Below are 25844 nucleotides of genomic sequence, written 5' to 3'. Positions count from 1 at the left end.
GTTGCCAGCCCAATAATATCAACCGCATTGTAACAAGCTAACGAATCATTCGCATCGTCGAAGATCTATTAATCCGTGAAATTTATCTTATCGCAGACGATAGCGCAGAAAAATGTAGCGACGAACGAGGGTCATCGACGACCATCGTGATAGGAACCGTTGCTCCGCTGTATCCTCCAAAAGCAAAGTTATACGTACCATTGACTTGCGTCTGCCAAACAGCGTCACCAACACCCCACAGCCCGGAAACCGTGTAAAAAACGTAAGGGTTATCGGGGTGCGGTTTCCAGTGGAGTAGCACGACGATAAGACTAACGTGAACGATAGCGCCCAGCACCATAAGTGGCTGTCTTCCGACGAATTTCATCAAAGAGCCGAAGACCAAGGAGCAAATAGCGTTCACCACTCCGAAGCAGATCATAACGTAGCCAACCCGGTGCACACCCAACGCGCAGGAAATGTAGGCCTGAAAAAGAGAAGGATCGAGTACTGTTAATGTTGAAGTTATTGTATAAAGAGAGAAACGCGTGGATAAATTGTGAGGTAGAAAAATATATATTTAATAGAGAAGTGAAGTTACAAGTAAGAATACAGTTTGAGCTGGTCCAGATCCGCACGCTAGCAATGTTACCCTATAACTGAACACTCCGAAACCAATGTCACGGAGACCGGATCATGCACCGAGGGTATGATTGCATCCAGATGTCCACGCATCCTTACTGCGTACCCTTAATAGTCTTAAGGATTGTTCCAAGGACCATCCATAAACCAATAGCACTTAGAAGGCCAATAGACCAAAAGTTTATGTTTATGGTGGGTCCTTGTTCCAGTCTTTTGTCTATACGCTGTCGATGGCTTCAGCGCTTGAGAAAACTAAAAAGACCAGATGTAGAGTTTTCTTAGAAGCGATGACCACTTTAACAGTTAAGATCCAGCGATGTTCGCGAAAACGTGACAGATGATCTCACATTGATTCGCGGAATGTCTGGTTACAGGTAGCGGATACATTGCACGTTCGTAACGGATCGATGAAATCCAGTTGATAGGAAAGGATCGTAATAAAAAGGTTACAGGTTCGATGGTTTTCAACAGCTGAGTTTTATGCGGCTGTCGTAAGGCAAGTGGTCGATTCTACTTTTTCCTTGTTTCTGAATTTCGTTACGTAAGTTACACGATTTAATGTTTCATTCTCGAGGACTGATCTGATGTTCTGATCTGTGAGTTCGACGACGTAAAGATAGCATAAATAATGGTAGGTTCTGCGATAAAATTGAAAACAATGCTGGTATCTTTATTAAATTATTTTTCGGAAATGTTTATTCCTTCTAAAAGTTACGATGGAAGCTCATCTACGCGAACATCGTTTGTTCGAACGATGTTTCGTGGTTAACGCTCGATTAATTGAAGTTTCGCTGCTTCGACTCGTCAACCTGAACTCGAGATCCTATTATACGAACGAAAAGTGGCAGGTAGCGGGGATAATTGGCAAACTGCCATTATACGAACTCCAATTATATAAACTTTTTGTCCCGCCACTAATCCCGATAAGTAGAGTCCTACGGTATGGAGTTGATCAATGTGATCAATCGATCGTGAGCGATCTTATCCTGCATACTGGGTGTTCGTTAATGAGAGCATCTCGTTGTAGTTTTCTTACGAATGTATGTTATGTGTTATAATTTTCTATGATCGAGAAATTATTATATATTTTCAACAAATAAAAGAACAGGTAAGTGGAAATTTATTATTTTCGAGTATTTCTACTACTTTAAGATACCCGTACTAAATATTTCTTTTCCGTCTAATATCTAGTCCTTATTTTCGCACATATGAAATGTAAGTTCATATCTGATATCGCATAAAAGAATTATAATTATAATATATGATAGCGAAGTATGGAAGAACGAGTTAGAGGATCGAACGAGGATGTGTGTAATTAGAAAAGCTGTAAGTCCAAGTGGCGTTTCTTGACCGCGAGATGGAAATTGAATAAATTATTATTATTATTATATATTATAGAATCATAACATAATAAGAACTAACACACTTAGGAAGAATATTTAATATACCTGGAAACAACCGAAATATTAGAAAACAATAAATTCAGACGATAGAAGTAACGTGGAGACTAAACATTTCTTTCCTATATTTACTTCTATCATAAATTCCTTCTTCGAGGAGCATCGTATCTCAAAAATCGTCTGTCGCATAAAAATAATACAATTTGACGAAATTCTCACGATAGGATGAACGCAACGTGCGAAACAATGCTGATAACGTAAATCCAAAGTAAGGAAACTTGATCACAGAATCAAAGAAATTTCGCTGACACTGTGCACGCTGCGAAGATGCGTTCGTCGTTCCTACGTGCTTTCATTTAGCCACTTGGTGTGCGTGATAGCTGCGCAGGGTCCAGCCACACCATCGCATCGATGCACCAGTAGAACGAGAAAAAAAGAAGAAATACTGGTTCACGAGATTCCAGGTATGGAAGTGGTATCGGGGAATTGCTGCAAGAATAAGATTCTGGGCTATTTATAACATGTGGAACCAGCTGATTCAATGGAAGTCAGCATCCCAACATCCCCGATGCTTTCCAGTAGCGTTTATTCTTCCAATTACTTTATTCCTTGCCCAATTTGCCCACATATTTCATCATCGAACTGGTTTCCAACAGGTTTACCTTCCAAACTGTATCATCTCCTTTTGCTCCTTTTCTTCCCCTTCTTTTTTCCCCTCGTATTTTGCATACCCATACGTCTATACTTATATCATTGCTCGTAGGTACGTGCACACTATGATCGATTGGTCAGTAATCCTGTCGCGCTGTTTTGCTCGTTTTCAAAACCGATATCCGTATCTCTGCAACGTTGGATGATATTTCAAGTGCATTGGAAATAATTTTCAATTCGTTTAAAGAGAAACGGGCAAATTCAGACGGAGAAATTTGAATACGAGATTTCTGTTCGAGCGCCTATCTGTTTCCATTTCGTTGTTTGTTAAATCAAACGTTTGGTTTGTTGAAACGAGAGCAAAGTGAACATAGAAAAATGAAGGCAAGGAAGGACGAACGCTGGTGAAATGCGTACGAGGGCGGATGGGAAAGTTTGAGGAATCGCCGCTGGGAATTGCATTAATTGTTATTGCTATTGTCATTCCGGGAACTTTCCAATCTGCCCTCGTATCTATACGAACGAATGGAAAATTACTTGCCACTGTTTCGCGCACTGTTACTACGAAATTGCCACGAGTTTTTCTATTCGAATTTCGTAACTAAATTACATCCTGCCAAATTTAAAGGAATGTCCATTAGCAGTGTGAATTACCAGGAAAATGTACCTGGCAGACTCGAGCTTATCTTCAATAGGAATTAATCACTTAATTGCAAGGATCTACGACGATTTTATTCTTTACGATCATTGCACTTATACACATGACGCTATGTAAATAATTTTTACAAGATAATCGCAAAGAACTAAATTGACGTTCTAAGAACCTTGTAATTGTTAAATCTTGTGGAAACGTTGTTCGAGAGCCTCTTTGTACTCGAACGTGGCAAACTAGGAATTTACAGGAGACTTCTAACTCCGACTCCTAAATTCTAATCGCAAGATTAAAAGCCAAAATAAAGAATTATATCACACTAATACTAATTAATACTAATGATTCCTTATCTCTTTAACGGATAACTTTCAAACGTACGCTTTACCCAATTTCTCAAGGAAATAGACGATAATGTTCTTTTTTTCTCTCGCGTATGAAAATTCAGCGTTACCAAAGATCGATCGAATACATACGACCGTATATTTACGATCAATGCCGTATTTATACGCCATTCATTTTCATGCTGGCGATTTTTTAGTTGTACGCAGAGCCAATCGTATATTATACAACTTATAATTTAAAGTCATTCAGCGCTTTAAAAGCCAAAGGATGCGTGCTTCAGCCGATATTTCAGCATATCTGTGATCAGTAGCATGTATTTCCGGAGAACAATTGTACGACCTCGCATGGCCGTTACGCATCACGAACCTGCCGTTCTGTATCCGGTTAGTATCCGGGTGATCCTAGCCAGCTTTTTGTGTTGCATCTGATGAGGATAATGATTAACGATTTTAGTTTACTGTTCGCTTTTGTTACTGCGTTTCTTCTTTTATTTTTCTCTCCCTCTCATCCAATGGATTTTCATCGTCCAACATGATACCATTACGTTCATACGACGATACCACGTAAGATATTACGACCGAACCCCTTCGATTTCTTCTTTTTTCGCAAAAAGGCGTAGAGACATCGGCGACGAGACCAAGTTCACGTAGCTACTTGTAATAAAAATCGCGTAAATTACGTGTTCTTAGTGCGTTTATGGGAAATCGAGGGACGTAGAGGCAGAATGCGCGTAACGTGTAAAAATATGTAAACTATCTAACGCTAGAACTACCACACCAGCCGAATTGACTGGTTTTACAAATTTATTTTCACATTCCTACTTCGTGTTATATTTTTTTTAATAATATAATGAATTTTATTTTGCTTTTTGTGTATTTAAACTGAAAATAATTTTGTATCAAGGCTACTTATACCAATACCAGTGAAAATGACCGGTACTTGTCAAAGAGTAAAAGGGTCCTGCAATCTGTTTATCGAACCCGAATTAACCAATTTCTTCGTTTTGTACAACTTGCCACGCGTTTTTCAAATTTGTACTGCGTATCATTCGATATGATATCAGTTATCAGGAAAATTCCGGATCGATCGCTAGATAGCTAGATACTAACACTAGAAATACCACGGCAGTCAAAACGACTGGTTCTACAATTTTATAAATGTGTTGACCCTCGTTTAGGGATAACATGGAATAATTGCTTCTGTAAGAAAGTAATAAATCAATAGATATAAAAATATTCTATTGTTACGCATTTTTTAAAGACCAGTTATTTCTACTGGTTGTGATAGAAATAGCTTCGTGTTAACTATCTGTGGTTCTAGTGTTAACAGTATCCAGTTATAATATTTGACGAGTGAAACGAATCTCTGGCTAGCTCCTGATCTTTTAATTCGTTGCAAAATCAGTTCATTTATAAAAATATCAATTTTCATAAATATCCGTCATCCGTATAACTCGTCGTACGTTTCTTCGCTATTTATCGTCGTTCGATCACGCGATACTAATAAGTGGATTTAATCGGCGAAAGTTCGGTTAATCGGCCATTAACTATTAAACCTGGTCGCGGTAAATGAAGTTGCAAGCAACGAGATGCAAATAAATGGAACGCAGACGAAGCGAGTTGTAGCGTATACCGATGATAAAAATTAATGATAAAGATGCTAAAGAAATGTTATTCTTACAAAATTATTTATTTTGCTACGATATAAATGCGCTACGATATGCTAGAGTGGAAACATTGAAACTGTGTTGCAAATTTCTGAAACGAGCAACGAAGAATTCTTGGATAATCGGCTGGATAATTCTGCGTAAACCATTATTCTAACCAATATTATTATACTTTTAAATGGTCGGTCACGTTTCACGAGATCGTCTCGATTCTTCGCTTCGGTTTCTTCGACGTGAAGAGATTCATTCTCGAATGCATAATAGTTGGTTCGTAATCGATGTCTTATCGAACCAAGCTTCCACCGACAACGGGCTCGTTCATTTTGTAACGAGCAGCGTGGGCGAAGTTATACGAATCTCATTGTTGTTCGATTGTTCTGCCTCGTGAGTCGTAAATAATTGGCCGAGTCGTTAAGCAACCGTCGGACAATATATCGTCGAACTCTTGGAAACTCGTTAACTTAATCCTTAAATGCGTGGTTTTTGTCCAAACGCAATAAAACGCGTTGAAATTGTTAGTTTATTCGTCGGAAGAATCGCGGACTGTATGTTATAAAAATCGAACAATAACAGTTCGTACGAAGATTATACAAATAATAGAATAACAAACGTGGGATAAATATACGGATATATAAAACACGATAAAACAATAGAAAATAAAAAATAGTTTACGCTCACATCAACTAACTTAATATCTTATCGATCTTATATCTCGATTAAAACGAATATTCCTAAGTGTTATTATGTAAATCATTGTGTATACGTAAAATGAGTATTGGTGTAATCACGTACGACGATATCGTGCTTTCAAAAATTAATGAAATTCTCCATCGAGAAAATCTCGTTCATAGATTATTAAACAAAAATCAAGTTCTTACATCGAAGTCGAAAAGCTAATGTGTTTCTTTTTTCCTTATTTTTGCTCGTAAGACAACGTTTGATTACATCGATGTGAGATTAAAGTATCGTAGAAGTTGTCAACAATGCTAATTACTCACTTGTGTAAAGTCTGCACCGATGAACGCCTGCTCCATGCCGATCCATATTGTGATTGGTATAAGGAGCTGCTGATAAGGCTTCTTCAGTTGATAAGCAGTTGCCGAGAGCAATTGTATACCACTGAGCTCTTGACTGTCCACTTTTCTTTGTTTCTCGCCATACCTGCAACAGGGAAGAGGAGAATTCTCGTTATTCCGTCCGAATTAAGTCCAAGCTCTCGTCGCGCGACTAATTCGACAAGTTGCCTCGAGGTTGCAGACATAATCGACAAGTGGAAGCGACACAGAAATGGTAAACGACGCAAGTGTCGGAAGTGAAAATTGTCCGTGTCGCGGCAGAAACGGATGTCTGTTAATTTCGGCGATTTTCGTAAATTCCTGATCGAACGTCCTTCCAAGCACTTTCAGGCTTCACCGTCTTTAAATTTGGAAGAAAAATAAATAAACGTCGGAGGAGGAAAAGAGTATGATAAATCCATTCTTATTGATTCTTCGATATTTACTGTTCGATAATTGAAAATACTACGCTCGATGTTTGACGAATATCTCAATGGTCCAAGTGAAAGGTGAGCCGCGAGATCGAAAGATGTCAATACTTAGAAGAGTAAGTGATGAATGTACGAGGTTTGGCAAGAAATCAAATCTATAATTTGCAACGATAAATATTTTGAAATGTTGTGACAATCGGTATTTTGAAATCTTCAAACGTAATAGGAAAAGCTACAGAGGAGAAACACGACGATATGGCACGTTCTCTTACGAGAAAATAAATTCAAAAATACCTTCATACAATTTTATATTACATTATATTCGTATAATTTTATATTATAATTGTAGTTTTATCTAGATTTAGGATTCAGTGTCTGGTTTAATCAGCTAAAAGAACGTGGCACATCATCGTGCTCTTTTAATCGTAGCTTAAATCCTGTAGTTTTCAAATAGCGTAACAACGCGATCAAACCGTAAGTGTATTGTTGTAGAGGCTTATCTGGTTTGGTATATTTATTCTAATACATTTGTGGTGCCGGTTTCCTATGCTAAGTAAGTAATCTCGAACGCCTGTGACAGTGGAGGCTGTCAATGAAGCCTTGATACTCCCATGATTCGAAATGTATGTATTGCGAAATGTTGACAGAAATCAGTGAGGTAGAACGCTCGTGGATTGATTAACAACCAGTTGGAATATATTAATCGTGATGGAAATACCACGATATGCAAAAAGAACTCGTCAAAGACAAACACAAGTATTTCCTGTTTTGAAATATGATTTCTGACACTTGAAGCATTAACTTGTAACTCTTCTTACGCACGACATTTCTCTCAAAACACCTGCGATAGATTATAATTGTTTAAACAGTTGCGGATAACGATACGAAGGTAATTGGAATTCCCCTCTTTCTTTATTTAGAAATCTTTCTATTGGTAGTTTAATTTTTATCAAAGGTCAGTTAATTAGAACGCGAAGAAATGTAACCGTTCTAGCTACTGGATCGTTCAAGAAGCTGTCGATGGCAATTTTAATTGTCGATTTTATTATACGATTAAACGCACGAATTAACAATAAAAGTCTGAGGTAATCTATAGAAGGAGTGTTGTTTTCCAACAGAAAGGAAAGATCTTCTATTTTGGGACAAAATAAATTATCTTATTGGTATTTTGATCTTTAGGAAACTTTGTTTTCATTACAAGAAGCTGGATATCCCAGAAGATTATAAAAATCGTTTCCAGGAACCTATTGCTAAGAAAAAAACAAGTTTTACGGAAAAGTAATGACGAAACTATCTAACAAACAATAAACAGTTGTTAAAGAAACGATGCTTATACTGTTTAGTAATATATTATATAAAGATATATTGTATAATTAAATTTCTGATTACACGACAGGATCAATCACTTTTATAGGTTCAGAGCAAAGGAAGAGATTCGTTGTTAATCGTTTCATCTTCGTCAGAATCTTCAATCTACATGGTAATAAAGCAAACCAACACTTAATGAGCAATAAACTTTACATTTACAAGACGCGGGCTCATTAAAACGAACGTTCGTCTCTCGAAGACACGACCGGTTGATCGAAGGAATAATTTTACAAGTGGTACGATATAAAATTCTAGTCTCGGTATACTTCAACGTTCAGGTTTATCCAAATCAGACGTGGAAAGCTTAAGCGTAGCATTGTAATCTTGCGATACGTTCGCCTCGCAAAAACATAGTGCATAAAATAACTTCTCCTTGAAAATTCCCTCGAATGAACTCTGTACATTTATACGCAGAGGAACAGACTTAACGTGCATATACAGGATGTTTCAGGCAACTCAGTCAAGCGACCTAAAAGTGTCGTTTATCTGGAAGCCGAAGAAAATCGAAGCTTCTCGCTATCTTGTTATCTTCTCGTCGAATTTCAAATATTTAGTCGCTACTTCGTAGCAGTCAGTGTGTAACTTTGGCAGAGTATAACTTCGCATAGAAGATAAATATCGTTAAATTTAATTCCGTAAAATGTACGAAGTGGAAAACTGGGAAAGACGTAAGTCTTTCTGCGATGTATTCTCGTGTATATTTATTATCGTAGTTCTCGAATCTTTATGCATATGCCGATGTCACTGTCGTTTTAGTAAGCGTAAATTCTTGCACGAGGTATTTGACAAAAGCTTTAGTATAACATTGAAGCAAAAATTCAAATAAATCAACGATGATCCGTTTCGCGCTATTTTCAACTAAAGAAGACACGATCGAAACGAACAACGAAAAAAAAACGATCCAAAGTGCGTAGCGGAATTAGAGATGCGTCGATTGCGATACGAAAAACTCCAAAAAATACGGATGACGAATAAAGAATCTTGAAAATAATTGCGTCCAATCGCCTATCATCCGAGACCACTGAATCTCGCCTAATGAAACTTTCTTCTCTATCTTCTATCTTTCTGTAGCTCTATGTTGACCCGTTCGCGTGGAACACCTTGTACGTACACCGTACACCGTACAAAGTGGTAGTACGTACTTGCTTCGTTTCGCGATGAAGGCTGGCTACGTTCGTTATATCTCGGCGAAAAACCGGTTCAAATTTTTGTCACGGTTTTTTCACCGAAAGAAAATTCCGAATTCAAGTCGAACGTGAAACGCGTGTACACGTTCGAACGCGTAACACAGCCGGAGAACGAAGGGAGAGGGTGGATTTTTACACGAGTTGCTGGATCCACGATCGGCTACGAAGGTCGATAATTTCGAGAGAGAAAGATCGCGGAAATCCTCATGGCGAGCATGTCAGGCAGAGAGGCAGGCGAACACTCGTAAAAGAGCCGTTCAACAGAATCCGGTAAATTATCCTGCTGCTAAATTTAGCCACGGATCACTTGAATACGATCTACCCTGAGGGGGCTGAGGGATCAGCGATTCAGCAGCCAGAAGAAAGTCGGTGGAACGAAGCAACCCGGCCGACGTGCGAGAGAAGCCGAGGTTTTTAGAGTCGCTGCAGCCTCGGGCGACGTTCGCCAATTCGCCAAATAAATTTTAAACGGCCTGGTGCTAAACGACCGTGGCCATCTTCTTGTGGTTAGCATTCAAAGGTACGTTTTACGACCCGAGGAATCTGTGTTGTTTGGATTTCTGGCGATTATTAACCCTTAAACCATTGAATGGTCAAGGATGGGTAAGATCTCGCAGCGGTATATCTTTTTGAGATTGTGGAATTAACGAAATTATACAAGCGGCGTTCTATGTTTTATTATCATTGAACAACGAACAAAGGATAGAAAAATGATCGTTCGTAATGCTTATAAATAATTACGTCGCGATGGTATTATTGCGACAGAATAGTATTAAAACAAAATTCGAACGGAGTGCGTTCGTGGTAGATTTCAAGTATTAAAATAAGAAAATCTGTATGTTCGTCTGAAAGTTTAGAAATCTATCGCCGAATCTACTAAACATACCTGTCTTATATATTTATATGATTTATAGTCTACTTGGTGTATTTATTATAATATATCTATAATATTCGCGTACTACTTTCCAATGAACTTGTAAATTAATTTCATTCTAACGTAAAAAGATTCGAACGAAACCTTGAATCTTAACACTTTTTTTTTTATCGCTGAAGTATACTTTTCTATTTACATTTTCATGCCAATTCTCAGAGTCATCGATGTCTGTTTGAAGATTTTGCAATGGCCAATCATCGGTTGAAACGAGTCTCGCTAGTTGTATCAGGGACAAACGTATTCTGGTCACTTGACAAATATATGTACGCTTTACACTGTACAGTGTACTCTGTTTTGAGAAAGTTTTAAGACTCGTTGTTGCCTTAAAACACGACGAATTTCGTGCTGTAAGTGACTTACATGGAAGATCAGAAGAAACGCGAAATCGTAATGAAATATGTTTAACGGAAGCGAATAGCGTACAATTGGTTGCGTTCTTAACGCTAAATTTCCCGGACAAGAGGCTTGGCATAATCTTCTGAATTGAACTGGAGAACAGCAGTAAATTAATTACACGCTAGATACTGGATGTCTGGGTAATCGAAAGTTCGCCAGCAAGGATTTACGTAAACCTAGTTACGCGAAAATCGTTCTGTATTGTTTCTTTCCTCCTGAACTCGCGAGCATAATTTCCATTCTCAACGTCGAACGACAAACAGAGTTTTACGTGAAACTCGTCGGTCATTTTTTTACGACATTTTAATCATTCTTAAGAAACGTCTCTATTAAGAATGAAACAAATACGAAGCTGTTCTCGTAGAAAATATTACATTACTATGTATTTATCGAATTAGTTAGTGTGGATGTATCCTTCATATAACAATTGTTTTCATTATCTTAATATATAAGATAGAGATATATTTCAGTACGTAATAAATTTACTAAATTTTTATTAACGTTAATTATAATATTAATTCGACAACATAAACGAGAAAACATAAAATAGACGATATACACGATTTAACGATACGACGTAACAAGAATATTTTCGTAGCTACTTTCATTTCGAGAGGAACCGAGTAACATCAAATTACGTAGAACAATTTTTAACAGCCTTATTAAAAGATCTTCCAAGAATCAAACAGTTAGATATCGTCATTAAATACGATGCCAATCATGTTCATTAACATAGTTCCCAAGACGGTTGAGAGGAAGTGCCAGATAAAATCCTCCTGCCCCTGCGCAAAGTTTTCATCGACCGCCACGAGTCAATGTTCACGTTCGCGAACCTAATATTACGTACTATATTTCCGTTAAAGTAGCTCTAACTCGCACTGTTCCGCGAATCGATCTGCTAGCAAACACGAAACTGCTGTTCCAGATTATTTCATCGCTTAGATACATATGTTTGATTAACATTTTTATGTAATTCAATTAGGAAATCCCGAACAAACGAATTTATAACGATTATGTCATTCGTGGTCGTTATTGGCGATGACGTTGATATTTAAACATTAACACAAAATTAAACACAAAAAATTCTATTCTGCGATTCCAACTGTGAACTCGTGTCGGAGTCAAACGCATGCCGAACGTAACACCGGCCTCGATCTGAAACTTACCTCCGACCTTAGCCTTAACACGCTAATGATATCTGAAAATGTTTCTTGTAACTACACCGCGGATATTTACGCAAGTTTGTCTCACTACGAAAACAAATAAAGAGAAACAGAGAACCTATAGAGAAATTTGTTTTATCTACTTAAGTACTGTGCTGGGTGCTACACTTTGCACGCTATATGTATCTTCGTACACAGTATGTATTTCGTGCATTTTTCCACTTTGCACTAATTATAATATTTATAAGCTTGCGTGTATTTCGACGAGTCGCCGTACGCGTTATACGTCGCAACTGTCTATATCGCACTTGTCAAATACAATTTAATTTCGTAAACTTATAACGATATCATTTACTTTTTAAACTGTCTTTTATCTACCACTGACCATTGTATACCTAATACAAATCATAGATCTTATTGACTCGAGATTGTCGAACGTTAAATATTATTCGATCCTGGTCTGCGATTGTGCAGTACGAATGTCAACGTACGTGCAAGTCATGCACGTGAACATTCTAACTAGAATGTGTCAGCTTGTAAACATTAAACAAGCCATCGGCTAATCCAAATACATAATTCAAGAATGTCTGACTCATAGCCCGCTACCGATTGCATTTCTAGCTGCGTTAACTATACTTATCTACATATATCTAATGAACGAAGGAGAAAGAAAGAAAAAAAAAAGAAGAAGTTGAAGGAAAGGAGGAAAAAGGAGCGATCAGAAATATGTTTGCGGAATGGAATGAAGTATTAGCCGTGGACCGTTAATCGATCGTAAACGTGTGTGTGACAAACGCGAGGTGGAAAACATCGGTCGCGCGAAACCGTTCACCACGATAAAACAACGTCGAAGCGTTTAAGTAGCTTCTGTCGAATGCAAGGTCGCTCGGGTTTCCGGCCACCTTAGTATAGATAGATAGATATATATATACGGATTTAATATCGATACGTGTTCGAATTTTATGGAACGTCACGTACGAGAAACGTGAATCATCCTTTTTTTCTGGGAAAACCGAATCCTTATTGTTCTGGAAATATGAGAAAATATTCCTTGCGAAGGGGAATGATTGCGATAATCGTAGACTGGCCGATTTTTACGCATTTGTGGAAAATTTAACGGTGGATGGAAGCGGGAGAATGAAGGAAACGAGGGAAGAAAAGAGACAGAGGAAAGTAAGAGGAGACAGAAGGGGCTAAGAAGAGAAGGAACACAAGGAGCAGACGAAAAAGGAAAGAGTAGAATGAAGACAAGCAAGAGAAGAGGCGAGGAAAAGGAATAAAAAGAGAGAAGCGAGAGGAGACAAGATAGAAGAATGAAAAGCAAAGGAGACTAGTCATTAAGAGTAGTAACTATCTTTGTTCCTGTTTGTTCTCAAGTTCAAGCAGAAATAGCTCGATGCTTATCGAAGATAAGGTTTCTCTGCTTCACCTTTCCTCTATGTGTCTGTACAAATTTGTTTTATATACCACATTTCAATCAAGTCAATAATTTATAAACCTATACTTTATCTGACATCTTAGAAATTGCTACACGCGGATGTTTAAACAAATTCATATCTTTACGGCCGCAACTAAAAAGATAGGAGCTAAGCAGAGAATTGGGTTTTCATCGATCAAATATCGATAGATATTATTAATAAGACAGAAATCTTATATCGTTTCGCGTTTTCACCTTTCGTGTACTCTGTGTATTTTCCTTTTTACATTTTTAAATTTGCACTTTAAATTTTCGCGACACAGATTACCAATCGCCATACAGACAAGCGTCAATACGCTGTAAAAATGTTTATCTTATTTGCAAGCGTTACGAGAAGATTCGAAAACTAGAACTATCGAAATTACAGTAAAAACAGGAAAAATTAACTTTTTTATTTTTCACATACACGAGCGATGCAAACTATCATTACCTAATGGAAATTACATTTTTATTTGTCCGACGCTATGATTTATGTCACGGTCTCACAATACTCCATTCAATCGATGAAAGAGACGATATCATAATTGCATTCTATAAGGATAGGTAAAATGCGGCACAAGTATCGTTGATGTATGCAACAAGATACCTTCTTCGCGGCAAGTATTTCATTGTTCGAATCGTTTAATGATACAGGAAGCGTGGAATTAGAGAAATGCACGAAGAATGAACTAAAAATAAGCATGGACAAACGATATTCCAGCTACAACAATTTTCGATGATTGTCAGGTGATTTTCAATTGGTGTAATAATTAATAGTTTCAACGAAAGATAAGCTAAAATTATTAATTATATAATTATAAAATTATAAATTACAAGCGAAAGAACTCGAATTTTTCTTTTGATATTTATCGCGATACCGTGAACGAGGAAAGTAAATATGTCGTTCCATTCACAAGTACTATATTACAGAATGAATCTCACGAAAAGAATATCGTTATTTTGACTTCTCTCGTTTCTTTTTTTTTTTTTTTTTTTTACAAAGATTTCCTCGGTATATTTCCGACAGTTTTTCCTCGAACAATGAGTTTTCACGCAATTAATACGTTGATAATAAGAGTCGGCATTGCGTTAAGGCAACATTGTATTTGCATTTTTTTTCCATTTAATTTACATTAGACATCGAATTCTGTTTTTTAGTATCGTGCCTATGAAAAGGAATTCCAAAGATTCGTTCGATATCTTTGTTCTTACTATCTTTCTTTTTCCACTTAGATCGCATAATTTTATGTAGCACGAAGAAATCAAAGTGTTTGTAGCAATATGATAAACTAGTTTTTCGTACCATGAAAATACTTATATTTAATGTATGTGCTTGTCACGATATTCGAAACATTTTTATGTTTCAATTTCGCTGCTATTTTATCGAACAATAAAATAATTCTGATTGAGATATCTAACTAGGAGAAGTATTCGCTCGAATATTTCATTACCTGACAGAAACTGCTAAACCTAAACCAATAAACGCATGTACGAGTAAAAGCGACAAAACTTTCCGATCTACGTAATATGCAGTTGCAACACTAGTCGCGACCACTATGCCAGTCGATAGTAGAACTCAGTCAGAATAGCGATTGCAGAATCATTGCAGAACACACGGTGTTACGAATCTTTCATTTATTCGACTTCCACCGTTGAGGAATACTGACACACTGCGTGAATGGCTGATTTTATTATGCACAGCGAGTCTAGAAACTGGGCCGGGTTATAACTCTGTTCTTATTGCGGATAGAAGAAAAAGATCGTAGAGCAACAATTTGCATTCTTTATCAAGCTGTATCATCGTAAATCGATTTTTTTTATACAATTGCATTAATGCAGTTACAAAGTGCTATTGTACCTTTCTTTTCCTTTTTTTCTTTTTTTTAATAAAACCTTGCAGTTTATTGTAACGAACAAAGGATGCGTTAGAATACAATGTCAACAAAATTAATATTTCCTGAGAGAGTTTCATAAATCTTATACAATATCCATTAACGTTAAAATAGATGTTACAGTGATAATGGATATTTTGTATAATACAATAGAGCTCCCTAATGCGAATCCTAATATCTAAACGTTCTATTATTCGAACCATTTATTATCAAAGCTTAATATTTCTCACCAAGAGATCACTTTCTTCCGTTTCAAATTGTATACGTATTTGATTAATGCTTTGATTGCTTTATTCGATCGAGTGAATTCTGATTGTATGAAACTAATAGCGTTTCAACTATGGGAATAAAACACGACGTAAGTTGCAACGTAAGTGCAACAAGATTAGCAGAGATGTATAAGGTTGGAAAAGCCACGATCACAGATATTAGAAAACAACAGCATGGTATTGAAAATTATCTAAAGCACGTAGATTACTCGAATCAGCGGTAAGAAAACCTGAAATATACTCGTGTAATTAAACGGTTTCATTTCGATAGAGACGAATGAAAACAGCCAACGAAAGTGGTAACGAAGAGGTGTCCTCTCATGTCGAAGCATAAAGAACTCCAATGATTTCAAAGTACAGGAAGAATATAACCCTATGCAGTTACTTACGTTGAAAGAATTATATGACTCAACAGCGAAAATAGACACGGGATGCATAAATATTGAAAGAATCAGTCGATTAATCTTAATGCGTATTGGAATAAATGAAATTTCATAGGAGAAAAACGATAGCTCTATCATCCGAAATTGCATTATCCGAACAGGTTTTTCTCCCTGTTAGTCCGGATAAGGAAGGCTCTATCGTACATACGATATAGGCGCAAAGATTTTCTATGGTGAGCGCTGAAATACTTTCGTGTGTCGGTGTGTTGCTCTCGCCAGGTACGGAGATCGCTAACGCGCGCAAAAATAAAAAGGAGAGAAAATCCAGCGTCATTAAGCGCCATTATAACGTCATCCATGGTACCAGCGGTCGTAACAATGCGGCAAGGTCAGCAAGAATCGCTTTATCTCGAGAGGAAAGAATAAGAGGCGACTAGAGCTGATGGAAACGGGCTGGCGAGTGAATCGGAAACTCGAAGACCTCCTCGGCCAGCCTCTGTGTATCTACCGTGCAAAAGTTTCCCACTGATGATTTTGCTCTTGCAACATGCACACGGGAATGGCTTCTGAACCGTTATAACACAGTACGGTTGGCTGGTGAAGCAACTGCGCCGATTCAAGTATGGACTTGGAACGATAAGTCGAGAACTGTGCGATACGATACGACACGTTCGCTATTGGTAATGATATTGTAATAAAGAGCAGCAATAGCACGACCTAATGAATTACAATTATTACGTGTTGATTTTTCAATGTAAATCCTATCGAAAACGTTTCAGACGAATTAGATAAAAACGTGCAGGAAATCTTCTTAAGATCCGAATCTGTAGCGTGAAATTGTTTATCAGATTGTAGAAACCAAATGATGATAAATATAACAATAATACGAGCGTCAAAATTGATGCAAATAGTAATCTATAGTAACCTAAGGAAATTAAGTACTCTAGAAGGTCTTATTATTGAAAAGCATAAGGAAAAGGAGGAAAATCGTGCAAAAACATTGAGAAAAAGTATTTGAGAAATTTACAAGTTGCAACGTTAGATATTAAAAATATGTAAAAAGAGATACACTGACGTTAAGAATTGCTCGAAAAAATTGCAACGTAGAGAGATCAAAGAAAGAAATATTATCCGAAGAAAATAATTGGAAGAAAGATTCTCGTTTCTTGGAATTAACAATTGGAATTTTCTGGGATTCAAACAAGATTAAAATGATATGTATATATATATATATATATTGATTTAAAAAATTATTTGAGAAAGTCGGAGGTCAATTTCTCGCGGCGTTACTTAATCGACGCTAAGAAAACTTACGACCTACGTTAGAAGGCTTACACTAGAAGACACGACTGCAAATTATTTGAGAAGATCGCAAATTGCTACGTTAAAAATTGCATCCAAAAGAAATATGTTCTTAACGAGCGTGAAACTTCAAGTTACGTTTGTAACGAGTAGATACATTATCGGTGAAGAAACCAAAATCATCCATATGCGATTGGCGTAAGAACATGATTGCAGACGTAAAAAAGCGAAGCTAATAAACGCTTGTGTCTGTATTACATTGTCAATGGAAAATGACAGCTGAGACATATACAGTTATTTCTCGCTAATTTCCGAAGCCGATCGCGCGGAATCGTTTACCTCGTTTCGGAATTACGAAGGATCGTGGTTGTGATCGATCGCAACTTAATCTTTCCAGGAATCGGAATTCCATTGGAATCGCAGAATCATCAAACGTGCAATTTCACGCGCAGCACGTGGAATGCGCGTTGCGCTCTGTTATTGTGCAGGTGAATCGACCGAGGATGAATTGGATGTTCATCAAAGCGCAGACTGCCGGAAATCGAAAGTAGTCAAGTGTTTCTGGCACAAGAGATATTCCTTTCTCCTGGCAACTATGTATACCAATACTAAGGAGAGACAAAGGAGCTCCGGCTACAGCTACGTTAGAAAACTTATCGTGTTATGCAGCGTGTTTAATTTAAATAGAAATAATTCATTTGAAATTTTTGAGATCTGGCATTTTTTTAATCTGTGAAGAAAATTTTTCTTTTTTTTTTTTTTACTAATTATTAATAATGGAATTTCGGGTGATTTTACGATGAAAACGTATTCAGCTAAGATTTTAGGATAGTTTTAATGAAAACAAATACGCTTATCGTTCAATTAATTAACAATTTACTCAAGTATAATAACACACCTAACAGAGTGTGTAATATAAATTGCAACGTATATGTAATAAAAAACTGTGTCATAATATCAAGCGTAAAATGGTTACATAAAAGTAATTTTGTTTTAAACTTACACAGCTACCAAAAAAGTTCAAATAAAATGGTGATTTCATACTAACTTGATTCTGATGATGTGAAATGTTAAAAGTGAATTATTACTAGAACATGATCACGAAGCAGACTTAATGGAAATCGCATCTAAACCAAGTCGATTTAAAGGATAAATAAAAACGTTTAACGTTACAATTTCGTTTGAATGATTATTATCTGTCTTTGAAATTCAGAAAACTCTATAGGTATTACTTTTTGCAATCATGCTCGATGATATAATAATTTCTGTAGAAATGTCCGATTTTACGTATTTACGCGAATTAGTATGACGTATCGACGTGAATAACATGACAGAGGAAAAGAACAATTTTTCCAACCGCTCCGATATTGTGAGGTACGATCGTAAATCAGACTACAATCATGAACACGAGGCTCATATCTGAACGATTCTATGAATGAAGCATGAATCCACGGTAATACGGTATATAATGGTCTAGCCTTTACGTAATTCATAAAGAATCGTAAAATTCGCACTCGAACGACTCTTCTTATTCACGCGGCAAAATACAATCATAATGATTTATTTATGTCACTTAAAACGCGATACATATAATTATAACAGTTTGTGTTTATAATTCATTTCTAATTGCTAAATAATAACCGCATAGAGGTTTCTGAAAATTTTACGAGATTATGAACATCGAACACGTTTTATACGTAACTATGATATTTTTTACTATTCTATCTTGCCTTCAAACTGCTTTTAGACAACTTTCGAATATCGATCGACTCATTAGCTTAATTTTATTATGCCATTTCAGGTCCGAACTACGAACGAAATAAATTTACAAATTGCCACGCAGCTTATTTTGCAAAACGAGAATATATTCGTTAACAATGAAACTATTAGGTACGAGGATTATATAAAGATATCAGATAGGGTATTTTATAAATTTTGCAAGTTCGTTATACGATGCAATTATCATCATTTCTTCGTAGTTTTATAATTCAATAATTCTCATTATACAAAATAGCCTGCATAATTTTCAAATACTCCGTAATTTTCTAATTCCTTTGTAACTTAGTTCTACGATTCTTCTTATGTAACATAGTCTATATAGTTTCATAATTTTCACGATCTTCTGGTTTCTCCATAGTCCGATACTAGAAGCTCATAAATTTGAAATGCAATAATAGCGATAAATAGATGTATTATTTGAACAAGTCTCGCAACTATAACTTCTAATCTTCCTGTTTCTACGCGATGCCCAAGTTCCACGAGAAGATAAAATTCTCTACGTGTCAAAAATATACCTTTTCCTATTCACCTTTAAGATTTCCGGTAAAAGCCTACCTTAAAATTGCTCTTCGGGGTCAACCGTGAACATTATCGTTGATTACAACAAAAAGCTGCCACCACGCGAATCTAAACCTAAACCGCGCTAATGCCCATTTTTTTCCTCCTCTTAACGAATCCTCCGTTTCATTCACGTAGATTGTGAGAACGGCCCGCAATAATTTATTTTTTGTTGACACGTTTAGATCACGCATGAGATTCTCCCAGCGACTGGTAAACTGTAGATGAAACGATAGAGGTGTCGTCACCGTTTTCACACTTACCATGGGAAGATATCGCTTCGATCTAAAGAGTTGGAAGGCCAGACGCATTAATTATCAATGAAAACGGTACAGACCCCATGCATATGCAAATGTTTGAAACGACATGCACGTTGGTGGTGTATCGATGATGAAGCGTCACCAATGCCAATAGAAAATCAGCATTCCCGCGTGCGCGGCTATTAATATTTTTAGCGTCGGTATATCATTAGAACGTTGCCAACGTCCGGATAAGAGGACAGACGTCCTTGGTGGACGAGGTAGTATGTACTGTTATGAAAAGGCACAAATAATATTACCCTGTGTTTACAGACAGCGCGTGATTGAAATGCAAATGACGACATCGGATGATCGGGAAAAATTCTGTGTAGCCTGTAAATCTCAGCTCGAGACGGTTTGCTGGTCACGAAATCACGAATCCTGAGATCACCGATGCTCGAAATGACAAATCTCCGACAGGCCGGCCGGCTCGCTTATATGACTCGATCACTTGCCGGAAGCTATTCGGTCGCTGCGCTGGGCCGAGTCGTTGGCGCCACAATGTAAGTACACGAGAAATGACGGCAGTAACGGGATTTATATTTTGGTAACTGGCGTACACAGATACAGTACGGTGCAAATGTCTTGTGGAATTTAGCATGATGATTTCATACTGGCAAGTGATCACGTTATATCTTCGCGATGTGTTACGTAGGAACGAATCTTCGGATATTTGTTTCACGATGTTAATTGTTTGTCATTTTTCTTGACTTGTAAGTCCTGTGAAGTTTCATTGATAAGTAGAATGGTAAGTTGGTTGTTACAAGACACGTATAAAATAAACTGCCGAAAAGAAGACAGGAAGAAACAAAATAAATAGCTTAAGATAACGAAAATAGAGATGGCAGATAGTACGAAGTGAGGTAATCGAGTTATTTGATAAAAATGGAACCTTTGATGTCAAGAGAATGAAGGATTATACAAAGTATTCATTATTTTAGGGAAAGTCTGATCGATGAAAAATAAATTATAAATTAATCCCTATTTTTTTAAATATATCCTTCGTGGTAAATTGCTAAAAAGGAAACTTCTTAATAATTATTGTTTATTTAATTTCATAGCTCGTGGGCTTCACTATATCACAAAACGTGTTGTCACGATTGTAATATGTATCACTGTACTTTTGTATAATAATATATACGTAATTCATACCATATGACACTAAGAGATAATATTATCGTATGTAATATTCTTGCGAATGCTAGTTATCGTATCATATTATATTATTCATTCTTTCGTGCAAGAATGTATGACGAAAACGAATATCTACATACATATGTATGGGCATATATTTGAGTTTTTGTTGTATCAATATTGTCAATATTGGCTGTAGATTAAGCAGTGCTTGTTGACGAATATACCACATCGATGATTAAAGTATATTTGAACATTTAGAGGTGTTAGGTATTACATTAGATTCTCCGGATGTTTACGAACATATTCATAGCTCCAATCGACCGTGTTTTGATCGAAGAAGACAACATTTTCGTAATCTATTTTACGGTGAAATTTATTTATGTAACCAAAAATACCGTTCACTTTCTTTCTCTTTCTGCAGCTCGTCTTATACGTTTTTTCCTCTTCGAAGAGATACGAATAAGGTATGGCAACCGAGTAAATAAATGTACAAGCGTGTCAAGAAACGTTGTATAATTACAACGTTGAGTAGAAATCGTCCTGAAGAAATTTCTTTACTTTCATGTTCTCGCGTTTCGTAGTGCCTTTTTATACCTGTATGTAATTCTTTTTTCTAACAGCGTGTTTTTAATAAACGTATACCACTTGCATTTAAAGTCGAGAATGTTCCAGAGTAATTTATACAAGCGCAGTCGTCTATCTTTTAAAATATCCAGTGTTTTCAAAACAATTCTATTTAAGTATTGCGCTTTGAAAAAGTGTAGAAAAGAAGATACGGGGACAAACGGCATAATAAGTCTATATTTGTCGATTTTCCGATTTTTATATCATTTGATGGTTAAAAGAAACTAATTCTAACATAACAAATCAATTTAATAGAAACGACGTGCTATATGCAAAGACTACGTAATTATATTAGAGAACTGCGTAATAAATCCAACAAGTTTCGTATAAAACCAATAATTAACATTGTGGCAATTAATCAACCATAAAATATTCAAAAATGGATAGATAGCAAGAACAGATATTTAATCAACTGAATCAAATAAAAAGTAATTTAGCTATTATGGAATCACTATACGTACCGGTGATTATGAAAGTGGCCCAAGTGAAGAATCAGAAAAAACAAGTTTATCGTTGTATTTTGCGTCACATCTACGTACATTACGATAATCTGAAAAATATCATCTTAGCAAAGAAGTAGAAATAGAACCGCCGGATTGAGTTTGTTGTTACGTCGTTGAGCAAAAATTCAGTTCGTTAATCGCAAAATTTTCAATATCATTGAACGAGAAATACGCATATGGCATGTATCACTTTCGTAATCACCGACACATACAGACGTCGTTACAGTGAATTTTTAAACCGGTGTCCCATAAAGATAAAATAAAACATAGAGGTATAATTTATCGCGCTTCCTCCCTACCATCTTCCTCCCTACGATCATCGCACGAAAAAAACGTTCTGTTTTTAATTTTCCTTAGATTCGAATCGTTTACATTTCCAAGTAATTTTAATTCGAGGCATTTTCTTGAATTTAGGTCTGCCAGTACACAATGCACGCACTATAGCGTGTATAGATGTACCTTCGCATGCGGAGACTTCAATGCTGGCAACAGCCAGAAATTTATCGGGTTTTAATAAGTACAAATTGCGGCGGGTGGTTGTGTAACCGCCGTGCTTCGATGCATCCTGCGTCGGATGTACGCTATTTTGTAATCATGAGCAGAGCAATGTTTATAGCGATTCTGAATGGGAGAAGGGGAGGGGATCTTGCACGGATCTCGCGCGATACACGCTTATTAAGGTGCGCGTTTCGTAATACTCCTGGAAAAAAACATTACTGTCTTTTTTCTCGCTCTTTTTTTTCTCTTCCGTTATGTGGGCGAGTTTTCAAGAAGCGTCCCGCTACCGGAAGCTTCTGGAAACTCGATTCAGCCACGAGACTCGTAATCAACATTCGTGGCCATTGATAAACATGCACTGTCGCATCCGAACGAGGATTTCGTTCTCGATCGATTCCATCGAACGTCATAAATTATCTTACGAAGGTGATTTTTGGTCGAGTCTACCGTACGAGGAAAACAATGTTACATGGAAAAAGAATAATTCCCGATTGACTTGATCGAACAAATAATTGATCGAATAATTCTATTGAATAGGAAATTTTTCCTACGAGAGAAACATAATTTTCGAGCAATCTTATAGAATAAAACGACCTTCTCCTGTAGAGAAAAAAATAATCCTGCGGTCAATTTGATTTAGGCAGAAAGATTACCGTGTAAAAAATTGTACCGGAAAAGCAATCTTAAAAGAAGGCATGACGATCGAATTAACAGATAAATCATCCCGTATAAAGGAATGTTCAATCGTTCGAACTGATCAAAAACAAGCTATCCCACAAAGAAGAAAAGAAAAAATCGAGGCGGAATTACGTTAAGATTTATATATATATATATATAAGGTACGTATTACGTATGTGTTTAAATTTGACAGATTAAAGACAAGGAAAGAGAAAAAAGTAAAATATGCATATAATTTTTTCCTGTATAATAAAATAAAACATCGATCGTTTTAACGAAGAGGCGTGTATCTCAAAACCATGAAGCACTTTTTCGTTGACACCTGCCTGTCGGAACGATATGTGTAATTTATTTGGCCGTAGGCAAACTTCCAGGGGAGTATCCGACCGCATCATCATGCTTCCATCATCTATTCGATCGAAACACCAAGCTCTCTTTTTTTTCTTTTCTTTCTTTTAATTTATTTCGGCGCCGAAGCTTTTTTTCTTTTGCTCTTTTCCCCATTCCACTATGTCGATAGTGTTCTCAGCCATATGGATCCGCGCGTATTCATTTCTTCGAAACGCCAATGCTCTTGACTTTCAATCTTCTTCTCTTATACAGATACCACTGTTATTATTGCCCGCCACGGAAGAATGATTTCATATTTAATCAGGTACCCGCCTACGTTTCTTTTTCTACGCAACTGTCACTTTTTCTCTCCCCTCTTTTTTCTTCTTTTTATCCGAGCGAATCCGTGCAAGTGAAACGGTTTTGACATTGATTTCTAGCGTAGCAACTTCGTTAACCTACATCCTGGCTAGAAACCAATTCGTGACGTTTCGTTTTCTCAGCGACTTTCTTAAACAATGACACCCTGAACGTTTACACGATTTGCTTCCAAATTATTGACGAGGCCGTGGAACGAACAAAGCTTACGTATTCTGACGATCATCGTACTAAATAAAAATATATAGCGCTCGATACTCCGCGCTTTTTATCTATCGAAATTACCATAATATTTACATTACGCCAGATAAAGTGAATTATGTTACGGCTATTTGGTTTATCGCCGTTGTTAGACAAAAGGATCATTTACAAAGCTTATTAGAAAATTGAAAATAGGTAATACCGGGTAGGTAATTTTCATAAGGTAGACAAATTTCGAACGATCGAGGCTTCGACGGATGTGTTGATGTTAAATAAAATCGGAAAGGTGGCAGTGAATGGATCAATAGAACGTCAACTATCTTGTTTTCCTTCTTTTTCTTCAGTCTGAAGGTTGCAATTTAAATGCAGATGCTACGATACGTGTGTAGCGAAAAAAAAGTCTAAAAAATTTCAATTCACCGCACAGACCAACGGAAACAAAGACTTCGCTTCTTTTTTTGGTTTAGTTTGGAATTTATAATTATATCACAGGTGTTATGAGGTATTAGTCACGATGCAGAAAATAAAATTAACAATCGAAATACAGTGATTTATAGGAGTTTGTTAAAACCTGCTCTCGTCCATTCAGTTCGTAGTACGTTTCATAATTTCATTCAGGGCTCGACATAAATTAATAATTACAACTCATTGTCCTTATTGATTGACGTCGTTGTTCATATCACGTGGAGAAACATTTTCTTTGAAAGAAATATAAAAATACATGCAGTGGCTGAGGCAAAACACATACCGTAGAAAACTTTTACCAAATATTGTATGCGTTATATAACACATTTTCAAATGTTATTAGTACTATAATGATGCTCGACTATCATGCTTTTTACGCTAACTTTCCAAATAATTTCGTGAGTCAGTACGTGTATTTTTGTTTACAGTTTTCTCGAGGCATTTGCAAGGAAGGAAAGAAAAAAATGCTAAACAAACATAAAATAAAATTATTTCTAGTCGATCATTGTATCTATAGGCACTGAACGATCCTCAGCACTCAAACATCGATTTAAATTATACGAGCAAATACGAAATGTTAATTAAGGGAATATAAATTTCGTCTTGTGTCCACAACTTAGAACAACGTGCCGAACGTCTTAGATAAAGATATCTTTCTCTAAAGCAAATCGCGATAGAAATCTTTTTTCGGATAATTTAATCGATAGTTTAATGTTCTACGTACGTCATTGATCGTGTATGATCGACTTTATCGTTCCATTTGTTCCCTGTCTATTTACGTTTCGTATTGTGCTTATCCGAAAGGCAAGCAGCTATGAGTCGTGGCAATGACTCATGGACGGTGACAATTTTTTTCTTAAATAACAAGAGTTCAATAACATTTGCTGTGTGTAAATTACACGAACCTTGTCTATTCTTTCAGTCGAATATTGAATGGTCTCTTGAATTAGAGTCACTTAAAGTTGATGTACTAAATGGGATAAAAAGAAGAGAATAAATAAAAATTTGCCGAATATAATGAAATTAAAATTCCTTTCAGCGTCGAAGCTACGTACCATTTTCACCCTGTGTATCTCATTGTCACTTTAAACCTCTAATCGCTTGATAAACGAAGATGCCAGAAACTGAGCTCTTATCTCATAATTTGCAAACGCGATACACGTGCAAGGCGTCTGTATAATCCTGATAAACGTAAAGTGCCGTTGAATTCCAACTGACTATGCCCT

At 36.6% G+C, this 25844-nt stretch overlaps 1 protein-coding gene across 3 annotated transcripts in view; it reads right to left on the bottom strand.

Moving 5' to 3' along the window:
* The window catches only part of LOC126918013 (UNC93-like protein), a 55456-nt gene that overhangs the window by 6041 nt on the left and 23571 nt on the right, over positions 1-25844 (bottom strand). For all 3 annotated transcript variants that reach the window (XM_050725543.1, XM_050725545.1, XM_050725544.1), the window contains exons 4-5: positions 6331-6493; positions 199-466 (exon numbers count right to left, since the gene is read on the bottom strand). In XM_050725543.1, coding sequence (XP_050581500.1) covers positions 199-466; positions 6331-6493 — 431 coding nt within the window. The remainder of the gene's footprint in view (positions 1-198; positions 467-6330; positions 6494-25844) is intronic.

The sequence above is a fragment of the Bombus affinis genome, chromosome 6 (genome assembly GCF_024516045.1).
Source record: "Bombus affinis isolate iyBomAffi1 chromosome 6, iyBomAffi1.2, whole genome shotgun sequence".
Classification (NCBI taxonomy): Eukaryota; Metazoa; Arthropoda; class Insecta; order Hymenoptera; family Apidae; genus Bombus; species Bombus affinis.
This window is presented reverse-complemented; position numbering and strand designations above follow the sequence as displayed.